This window comes from Balaenoptera borealis (genome assembly GCF_965194805.1).
Source record: "Balaenoptera borealis genome assembly, chromosome: 20".
Classification (NCBI taxonomy): Eukaryota; Metazoa; Chordata; class Mammalia; order Artiodactyla; family Balaenopteridae; genus Balaenoptera; species Balaenoptera borealis.
In genome coordinates, this window is record NC_138879.1 from 18,309,740 (window position 1) to 18,320,582 (window position 10,843).

The following is a 10,843-nucleotide window of genomic DNA, read 5'->3' on the forward strand; positions in this document are numbered from 1 at the left end:
GACACAGAAACCAGGCTTTTCCATTTCAGAAAGATTTATGCCCCCAAAGATGTGTCTTATACGGTCTCTCCAATTGCCACACCTACTATGGACATGTATATGGGACACAGACCACCAGACGGGTGGAGGTGACATTCCCTGTGATCTCCATCAGTTTCAGGCCTGCACTGTGTCAGATGCCCTTCTCCACCTCGACCTGCCCCAAACCCTCCCCAGAGCTCCTGGATGTAGCCCTCTCTCCTAGAGCATCTGCTGGTGGTCTAACTGTGCCTGTCTCCCTGGTAGACTTGAGTTCCCACAGGACCCTCCCACCTTCCGCAAATGTGTATCCTCGGTGCCTCGCAAACAGTAGGTGCTCAATCACTGCATAATTGAGGACACTATACTGGAGGTAACTTAGGAGCCATCAAGAACAGAGGTTGAGAAAAGACTTGCCCAGGACCAGGCCTGGGACTGGGGCCAGGACCCTGTTGTGGGGCTCTGGTTTGTCATTAGACATTTTATCCAATTAAGTCATTCTTGGCTGCTGGCGCCTGCTGGATCCTTGCCGGCCCCCTCTCACTCCCCTGCCCCTAATCGCAACCAGATGCTCTGGAAAAGATGGAGAGAGGGTGGTCTCCAGACCCCTTCCCCAAGATGCCCACTGGCTGAGATGGACCTGAGCCCAGTGCTGGGAAGGCAGCCTGCCTGTAGCCCAGACCGCAAGCCAGCGCTGTCTTGCCGCTCTCGGGTGGGGCCCACAGCTGCCCCTGGTGGCAGAACTATTTGTGCTGGGCTGGTCTGCCCAGCTCCCTGGGTCCTCCTGCAAGCAGCCCTCAGGCCTGGGCAGGAGCCAAAACAGGAAAGGAGCATGTGCAGAGCAAGTAGAGGAGCTCAGCTGGCCCAGAAAGGGATGCTGGAGATCTGCAGGCATCACCGTCCTGCAACCGAGAGAGGAGGGAGCCTGGATGGTGGGGGCCTGAGGCCTGGGGAGAGGGCAGGGAGAGGGGCCCAGCCAGAGCTGGGGCCAGGGAGGGCACGCCTGCCACCACAACCTGTGTGACCTTGGACCCATCAGTTTACCTCTCTAAGCCTCAGTTTCCTCATCACAAACATGGGGATGACAATCATGCCTATGGCACAGGCCACCATGAGCATCAAGGAAGAAACATAAATGAGATGGTTTTTTAAACAGGGAGGGGCTTCCCTGGTGGTGCAGTGGTTAAGAATCCACCTGCCAATGCAGGGGACATGGGTTCGAGCCCTGGTCCGGGAAGATCCCACATGCCGCGGAGCAGCTAAGCCCGGGCGCCTATCCAACCCTCAGCCACCCCCTGCTCTGCCTTCTGCCTTGCACTGGAGAGCTCCCTCTTCCCAGCAAGAAGCTTCCAGAGCATACGCTAGTCATGTATTCATCCATTCCACCACCCATGGCCCTAAGTAGCATACAGTCTAGTGGGATGTCACAATAGTGACAGTAATGATAAAAATAACAGCTGACTTTTAGAGAATGCTTATTCTGTGCTGGTACTATTCCAAAGGCTTTAAACCCACTAACTCATTTAATCCCCACAGTCACCCCATGAGAGAGGTGCTAGTTTTAGATCTATTTTACAAATTGGGAAACTGAGCCACGAGGACATTAAGGAATCTCCCCAGGTCACACAACTAGTCCAGGACAGGATTTGCACTCAGGCACAGAAAAAATGCAGGCTCTGCTCAGACCACAGAAAGTACAAGAGGTGACCAGCAATGCCAGGCTGTGTCCTAAGGTGCAGGGGCAGCCCCAGGGCAGAATGCACTGGGTGCCATTGGGTCCGAACCTGGGAGCTTCTCTGGCAGACTGTAGCCCCTGGAATGCAGGGGGACGGCCCAGTGGTAGTGCCCCAACCCTCTTCTGGTGCCCCTGCCCTCCTTCAGGGCAAGAAGCAACAGGCTGACTTCACGAGGCCTGGTCACGCAATCCCAGCGTCTGGGCCAAGCCACCTTCATCCCACACATCACACAAGCTTGCCATTCCAGCCTCATGGCCACCACTCAGTCCTGGCCACCGTCACCTCTTTCCTGGTGGCAACTTCAGCCCCCACCTTTAATGCCCTTGGGCCAGTCTCCCACACGCCTGCCAGAGCATCCTGCCCAGAGGACAAACTTCATTCTATCTCTCCCATGCTCCCCTCTCGCCATGACCCTTCGGCTGAAAGCCCAGCCCCTCCACTCAGCACTTGAGCCCCTTCATGACAGGATCCCTGCTGGTTTCTCCAGCCTCCCATCTTCCTACAGCGCTTTGCAGGACGCAGCCCTACTCTCTCTGGCCACGAGGCTTCACACATGCAATTTTCTCATCCTAGATCACTCTGCTCCATAAATAAATCTTTCTCCTGATGAGCTCTTGCTCATCCTTCAAGTCTCATGAGATGTCACTTCTTCCCAGTGCCTCCTCTGACATTTCTGCCCCTCACCCCAAATGCTACATGCACCGTCCCAGCCCTGATCCTGACATATTGCTGCTACCTGTGCCACCACAGGCTCTAGGTGCCTGACATAGAGCAGATGCTCATCAAGCACACATGGATGATGGAAGGAAGGAAGGGAGGAAGGGAGGGAGGAAGGAAGGGAGGAAGGGAGGGAGGGAGGAAGGGAGGAAGGAAGGGAGGGAGGGAGGAAGGAAGAGGGGAAGGGAGAAGGGAAGAGAGGAAGGAAGGGAGGAAGGAAGGGAAGAAGGGAGGGAGGGAGGAAGGGAGGGAGGAAGGGAGGAAGGGAGGGAGGGAGGAAGGGAGGGAGGAAGCGGGGAAGGGAGAAGGGAAGAGAGGAAGGAAGGGAGGAAGGAAGGAAGGGAGGAAGGAAGGGAGGGAGGGAGGGAGGGAGGAAGAGGGGAAGGAAGAAAGGAAGAGAGGAAGGAAGGGAGGAAGGAAGGGAGGAAGGAAGGGAGGGAGGGAGGGAGGCATCCTTAAATGTCCTGAGTACCTGCAACCCACAGGGTTGAAAAGACCCTCCCCTCATGGCACAGCCTCACCAGAAACCCTCGCTGTAGTATCACAGCAATAAAAGCACAGGTTTGGAATCAGACAAGCTTGAGATTGAACTTTGAATCTATCACTTACTGACTATGACTTCGGACAAATTGCATAATCTCTCTAAGCCTCAGTTTCCTCCTCTGGAAAGTGGAAGTGATAAAACCTACATCGGGCGAGTCATTTTGAGTCTTAAATAAAATAATGTGCACAAAGCACCCAGCAGAGTCCTCCTGCCTTTCCTGGGTTTCACATGAGGACCAACTTTCTGAGGGGCCCGGGGAAGGCTCCAGACCCTGAGCTGAAATCCTGCCCCTCAGTTACAAAGCCCCCAACTGCACCCTCTCCCCTCCTGCTGGCAGGCAGAAACGCACTGAGGACCCTGAGCTGGGGAGAGAGAGGGAGGCATGAGGAAGGGGCAGGGAGGGATGGCCAGTAGCTCATAAGAAAAGAGGGGAGGAGAGGAGAAAAGAAGAGTTTGCCTCTCTGAGTTTCTCTCAAAGGGACAGACTGGGGTCTGTGACCCTGTCTGATTCATTCACTCACTCAGTACATGTTTATTGAGACCCTACTGTGTGCCAGGCACCGTGCTGGGTGCTGAGGCAGCAACAGGGAACAGGCAGACACAACCCCCGTGCCCATGAAGATTCTAGTCGGGAAAGACACACACAAAATGAGTAATTCAGCAAATGAGACAACATGGGGTAGCGAGAAGGGCTGTGAGGGAAACAGAAGGGCGAGAGGGTTGGGGATTGTTGCTTCTCTGGACGGAGCCCTCAGGGTGACCCTCTCTGAGAGGCGGCCCTTGAGCTGATGGACACCTGGACGAAGAGAAGCCCGATACCTGCAGATCCCAGGGGACAGCAGCCGGAGGGTTTTGGGGGATGGCCGCAGGCAGAGTGAGAGCAGGGGTGGAGGTGGGGAGGGGCTGTCCGACGGCCACTGTGAGAAATCTGGATTTCAGTCTCGCTCTGCTTGGAGGTCCCTGGTGAGCAAGGAGGAGGCCGGAAGCAGAGTCATAGCTTCAAGGGGCCCTAGAGGCAATCTGGTCCAAACCTCATTTTATGGATGGGGAAACCAAGGGTCAGAGAAAGGAGGAAGTTGCCAGGGTCACCAGGGGTCGGTGCTGGCCCTGGTCTCCTGACAGCCAGGAAGTCACGTCCAGCTGCCTTTTCCTTCTCTGTCTGCTGTAGGCACTTCCGGTTTCCCCTGGACCAGACCCTGAGTGCCACCACCCCCACGCTCCCCCTGTGCACCCCAGTATCTTCCTGTCTGTCCATCTGTCTGTCTATCAGCCTCTGCTGGCCTCGCCCACCACCTGACTATATCTTTGGGTCACTCATCTTTCTCCTGCTCCCATCTTAATGATAGACGAAGTTTCAAGGCTCCACTAAACAAGCCAATTCATCAAGCGGGAGGGGAGATCTCAGCTCCCTCCTGAGCCCATCCCCACCGCAGCGCGGAGGACTTGGAGCCTTGGGGCTGGATGGCAGCGCCCCTCAGGTCCAGCTCCCAGCTGCCCTTTCACCGTCACCAGGGCTCCACCACCAGTCAGAGCAACCCTCCCCCATAATGTCCCACCCCACATCTCTTCTCCCCAGAAGACATCCCTCTGCCTCCACACAGGGCCCCCCTCAAATCCAGCCTTCCCTTGTGAAAAAAGCACAGCACTGGGAGTAACAGCTGCCCCCGCTGGCTTCTTAGAGCTTCCTTAGGTCTAACCAATCTCTCCTGCTACGGAGAAAGTCCATTTCTCCTGGTTGAATCTCTGTCAAAGCCGAGGAGACAGGGTGTTCTCTACTGAGAGATGTGATTCAAGTCTCTGTCTGCCCCCTCTTTCTGACCTCCCAGGGTATCTACTCTTCCAACCCAACTCTGAAGAGGCAGCCCTCAGCCAGGCCTGGGTCTGGCCCCCATGGCCCAGCACATCCTTGTTTCCTCCCAATGCCCCCTTCCCCAACCCACTCCATGGTTCTCCCAACTCAGTCAGCTTCAGAGCCATCTCTCATCCACCCAGTCACATCCTAAGTTCAGAGGATCCCACCAGGTTGGGTTTGCAAAGGACCTCAAAAATTGACCTGTCCAACCCATTCCTTTTTGTATTGAGATCTAAAAGATTGCCTTCAATTACCCCATACACATCCTAACAAATCTGAAAAGGAAAGACAAACATTAAAAAAGAAAAAAGATCTCTCATAATCCCACCACCAAGAGTTAAAAATTTTGCCCACAGCCTCACTTTATAAGGGAGGAAATAGGCCCAGAGAGGGAAAGTAACTTGCTCAAGGTCACACAGCAAGTGAGATGCTGGGACTAGAAACCAAGTCTCTGGCCACTCTCTGCGTGGTCTCTCTGAAAACTGGTGTTTCTTCACCAGCAGCCTCTTGCCATATCAGCTTCCACTGTCCTCTGCCCACACCCTCCTTCTCAACAGGGACACAGGCCTGTCTCAGCTACATTCAGGGATCATTAAAGTCAAGCACACTGTCACTGACGCTTTGCCTGATGCCAGCACATCCCTGAGACACAGCAGCCCACCTACAGCATCCCCCTCGCCAAACCCTCCACCTGCTCCATCCATCTGGGGGACACGTATGCCAGTGAGGCATGGAGCACTATCTTCCCAATTCTCTCTCTCAAGAGGCTTGACTGCAATTACTCACCTCCCCAACCCCAGAGAAGTTCTATGTACATGAGGAGGAAAGAGGAGAATGTAAAATTACTTGTTGAAAAATGGTTCTCCTTTTATAACAGGAGGGACTCAAGGTAGATCTCAGAAAGGACTTCCAGGTGAGAGCGATGATTGTAGAGAACTGCTGTGTGGAAGAGGAGTGTGCAAGATAGGACACCCCCACCCCCCAATCTAGAGCCAGAGAAGCTAAAGGCCAAGGACCACCAGGGCAGAGCAGCGCAGGAGTGACAGGAGGACCCTGGAGGCTGGGGGAGGGGGAGTGGCAAGTTGCTTCTTTCTGGGCCCTGCTCTCCAAGTACCAAACGGAGAGAGGAAGGCGTTTGGCCCCTACTGCCCTTGTTGGAGGAAAGATGCTGGGTCTCCTCCATCCTCCTGGCTTTTCCCACCCAGCGCCCAGCCTGGGTCAGCTTGGGAGTGGGGGCAGGGAAAAGAAAAAGGAGGCAAAACTGGGACAGGAGGCACCCCAGACTCCGCATCTCATCAGAATTCAGCCTCATCCGGTGTGACCAGGGGTCCCTATGTCTCTCCCACTGCCCCCTTTGGGGCCAGAGCCCACTGCCTTATAGATCCCCCTCTACCAGGGTCCCTCCAGTGTCCTTCCAGGAGGGAAGGAGAGATCGGGGCATCAGTGTCTGACGCTTCCTCCCGCACTCATACACCCTGTGTGTTTAGAAAAGTGGGGTCCCTGTCCACCTGCCACAGTCCACAGGGCGCCCGGCCTCCCGCGGACACGACCCCCGGCGCCCCAAACATCGCCAGCCTGCCGGTACCTGCCCATGCCCACGCCCGCCTACCTGCCCCCCGATCCCCGCCCCGATCCACCCCAGCCAACTCCGGCCAGTCCTACCTGCTCCGGGCTGGGGGCTCAGCCCCCGGGCAGCCTCCCTGAGCACCAGCACGAGGAGCCAGAGCTCGGCCCGCATGGTGGGGGCCAGGGCCCGCCCCCGGCCCGCAGCTGCCCCGGCCGGGCTCTGGCGGCGCGGTCCCCCGGGCTGGCAGGCGGAGGGGTGGGCGGCGGAGCGGCGGGCGGAGCGCGAGAGCGGCGAGAGCGGCGAGAGCGGCGAGAGCGGCGAGAGCGGCGAGAGCGGCGAGAGCGGCGGAGCGCCAGCGGGCGGCGAGAGCGGCGGAGCGCCAGCGGGCGGCGAGCGAGCAGAGCGGCCTCCCGGAGCGGGGACCGGGGAGGGGGCGGGGCGGGGCGGGGCGGGGGGGGGGGGCGCGGCGCCTCCAGAGCTCGCCCCGAGGCTCCCCCAGCCCTCCCAGCCCTGCCCGAGCGCTCCCCGAGAGCTCCCGCGGCCGCTCCCAAAGCGGGGGGAGGGGGGGCAGCGGACGCAGGAGGGGGACAGGGCGGGGGACCCTCGGGCTGAAGGAACCCCCGAAGAGCATCAGCTACCCCCACACCGCACCTTAGCTCCTGCCTCCCTTCCCCTCCTGACTCCCCGGGGGAAAGCGGTGGAGAGAAGGCTCGAGAGGCCAGACCTCTTCCTCGGACCATGAGCTCCTACCACCCACCCCCCAACCCAGCTCCACCAGGCTTCCCGACTTTCTGGGCTGTTCCATGGAGTTGTGTGGGTTTCTGATGCCCACCCCCACCCCAGAATCTCCCCTTGCAGCAGAGGCCTGAATTCCACGCCCTCCCGTGGCTCCTCTCCACTTTATCCCACCCCCATCCCCCATTGCCAGCAGACAATTGTCTTGTCCCCATTGTCTTGCCCCCCAGCCCAGCAGACATGGAGGTGGAGGGGGCCTGGCTCACCCCTACTTTGAAATAACCTGGACCCCTTCCCACCCCCAGAAGGTAACCGAGGCCACCCTCCTCTCCGGGGACCCCAGGCCTCTTCAGGGCCCGACCCAGTCAATCTTCAAAGCCAGTCCCAGAGCAAGGAAATGTCTCACCCCAACTGCCACCACCTTATAGCAGGCTCTGGGGATAGATCCCCCCCCCCTTTTTTTTTTCCTACCACAACAGAATAAACTACCTGCAATTTAGGAGATTTAATAGACGGCAGGGAATCAGGTCAGGACACGGAGGTGCCTCTTCCCTCCCCGACCTACTTCGTACGACGGCAAGAAACTCGAGTGCTGGATGGAGGGAGATAGAGGGGCGAGGGGGGCGCCCTGACATATACGGGGCTGGGGTCCTAAAGACTCTCTAATCTTTCAGAATCCCAGTTCCTCCTTCCTCAGGACCCAGGGTCCCAGAAGCAACCTCCTCCAGTCCTAAGCCCTCTATTCAATCACAATGGGACAAGACAAGGCCTATCTGTAAGTTCTTCTTGTTGTCTTATTTAAATTGCTATTTTGCCGGCTCAGGATCAAAAAGACTGCTGCTTCCAGCTGTAGCTTCTTGCTGCCCTCTAGTGGGCACATGACGAGCCGCATCGCGCCTGTTCTGCGGTTTTCCTCACTTTTCCGGTCCTGGCCTGGAGCTGCCCGCGACCTCCTACTCCAGCCGGGCAGGTTCACAAGTCTTTGCCCCTACCTTCCGAGAGGTCAAGGTGAGAGGTCCCAGGACGAAATTCCAGCTCCGGCACTGATTTCTTTGTACATTACCCCGTCCGGATGCCCCGCGGTCTGTTTTAAAAGGTCTCTTAATAAGAACTCAGGCTGAAACAGCAACTTGGAAATAATTAGAAGCAAACGACCTGTCATTTTTTTTAATGTAAACTTCTAGAACTTGAGTATACATCAGAATCACCTGGAGGGCTTATTAAAACACAGATTTCTGGGCGCCACCCTCAAGCTCAATAGAGATAGGGACGAGAATCCTCATTTCTAACACGTTCCCAGGTGGTGGTGCTGTTCTCGGTACCACATTTTGCGAGCCACTGCTTTAGAATTCCTGTATTTTGTACTCTCGCCGCTCCTCATCCGCCCAAAATAGAGGTGGCGAAGGAAATGTCAACACAAAATTGTGGAAGAAAAAAAAAAAGCTGTGAAGAAAATTGTTGGAGAATCGGAGTTCGGTGCCTTAAAAAGGCCACTGAGGGGGCACCCGGATTTGAACCGGGGACCTCTTGATCTGCAGTCAAATGCTCTACCACTGAGCTATACCCCCTCTGCTGGGAAATCACACGGATGACTTATTAGTGCTTCTCTGGCGCAGGCGCTGTGCCGGGCGCAAGAACAGAAGGGAGGGCCAATGTTTACAAGAGACGGAGAGAAAATGAATCTCAAGAGATTACTCATCTGGGTGCAGGGTTTGTTTCCTGAAGCTCTGAACTAAAGAATTCTAATGATGTAAGAAACTTGCAGTTTGGGAATGTGGGAGGGGAAGTCCCTAGAGATTCCTCACTTCAGGGGCCTTCCTTTGGGCCTGGGTCCCCCTTTCCTGCCCTGCTAGAGTTCCCTTAGCGTTTCTCTTGGCGCCCATTTCTCCATCCTACACGCTCTCGTAGACTCCTCTCGGCCTTCCTTCCCCAGCCCGAGCCCGGCCCTTAGAGACTCAGCTTCTCTTGCTCTCAACAGCAATTGGGGTCCGTGGGCAAGGCCACCTGAGGGTGCTACCGCCTCCGCCCTACCATTACGAGAGTGGGTCTTTGTACAATCCACCAACAGACTGAGGGCGTGGTCTGGCCGGGCCGGGGACTCCACCCTCGCCCGACTGCAAAACGGGTCAGCAGTGCTTGAGGATCCTTTCCCTCGCGTTTGTAAGGGAACTTCAACATGTGCATTGCCAAGACTAAGAAAACGCGAAAAGTCTCGGTGAGAGAGGGGGCACCCGGATTTGAACCGGGGACCTCTTGATCTGCAGTCAAATGCTCTACCACTGAGCTATACCCCCATCCTCCTGCTCCTTACCAGTGAGAATGAGTTTCCGTGGAATGAGGGGATGATATTACCTTTGAACTATTGTGTTTCTCTTTGAAAATAATCTAATGGAAGGAACATAGAATCTGAACGGCGATGTTTACAATTCCTGAGTTCTTTCTCCACAATCACGCCTTATGGAAACCACAAGGTTAAAAAAATCCTGAGCCCTCTATATCTGTGTCCAGCCTCTCACAGAGATGTCACTACCTGACTTGGGAAGGGAAGAGACCCACTGACCTCAGGACCATCCCAGGTCGTCTGGGGTAATAGCACTGCTCCGTGTACACAGATGGGTAGCCTGGGTTTCCATCCTGTTTCCAGCTCTGCTTTGATAGGACCCCTGGGCGTTTCCAACCCCGAAGGGCCCCTCCTCCCCTCCTCCATGAGTTAGCATCAAACCACTCTTTCCCCTAGGCCCAGGCAGAGCCCAGAGCTCTGAATCCTGGCAAGGACGGTGTCAGTCACCTGGCAGAGAGCCGTAGAGCCCAGGACCAACGAGCCAGTCCCCTAGGCAGATAGACCCTTGAGGCAGCCCCCCTCCATTTCCAAGGTGGATTTCCCCTGCCTGAGAGCTTTGTATGAAAACCAAAAGCCAGTTTGAGGCACAAGCAGAAGAAGCAGGCAGAAATAAGAGGTGAGCAGTTTTCAATGACATTTATTACACCTTCATAAAATTCCTAATACAGTGTGAAAAAAATCACTACAAAAAGACAAGAAAAGCAAATGCTCTAGGAATCTGAGACATTTGGGAGGAGTAGGATTCACACTGGAAAGACACTGGGAGTGAAGGTGCGGCGTAAAGTTCAAAAGCTGTGGTCAGAGGGAATGGGAGGGTGAGCGAGGAGTAGAACTCCCTGCAGTGTGAGGGACTGTCCCTGGCCAGAAGGTCCTGTCCTCTGCCCTCTCCCCTCCCAGCTTTTGGCTCTGCTCTCCTTCTCCTGAGCCGACCCCTTCACCTTTCTGGAATCTCCTTTGATCAAAGGGTAGGGGACAAAGATGTCTAAGGGGCCAGAAAGCTGGAGTGGGGGTGAGGGGGTTAGGGTTAGGGTTCTAGGAAATAAAGAAAAATCCCAGGGTTTCTTACTCTGTCCTACAGAGAGGTTGAGGGCTGAGGGGAGGGGGCTCCACTTCCTAATCCCCCAGCACATCCAACAGCTTCCCTGGTGTCTCCAAGAAGGACACCTGCTCCCATGGAGTGAAGGGCAGCTTTTACTGTTGTCCTGTCTGCAGCAATTCACGGTGCTCAGTCTAGCTCCTCAGTGGGGGTTGGGTGGATAGCGGCAATCTCACTGTCCATAGCTGCCCCTGGTCCCACCAGAGAATCACAGAAAAATAACAAATAGTCACTTGG

The 10,843-nt window shown here is 55.9% G+C and overlaps 1 protein-coding gene across 3 annotated transcripts in view; it reads right to left on the reverse strand.

Moving 5' to 3' along the window:
* The window catches only part of PLXDC1 (plexin domain containing 1), a 71,607-nt gene extending 63,963 nt beyond the window's left edge, over nucleotides 1-7,644 (reverse strand). For 2 of the 3 annotated variants that reach the window (XM_082373503.1, XM_082373502.1), the window contains exon 1: nucleotides 6,530-6,723. In XM_082373503.1, coding sequence (XP_082229629.1) covers nucleotides 6,530-6,605 — 76 coding nt within the window. In that variant the 5' untranslated portion in view covers nucleotides 6,606-6,723. Of the gene's footprint in view, nucleotides 1-6,529; nucleotides 6,724-7,085 lie in introns of those variants that run through there. The other variant, XM_082373504.1, reaches the window with a different exon arrangement.
* Between the last annotated feature and the right edge of the window lie 3,199 nt (nucleotides 7,645-10,843).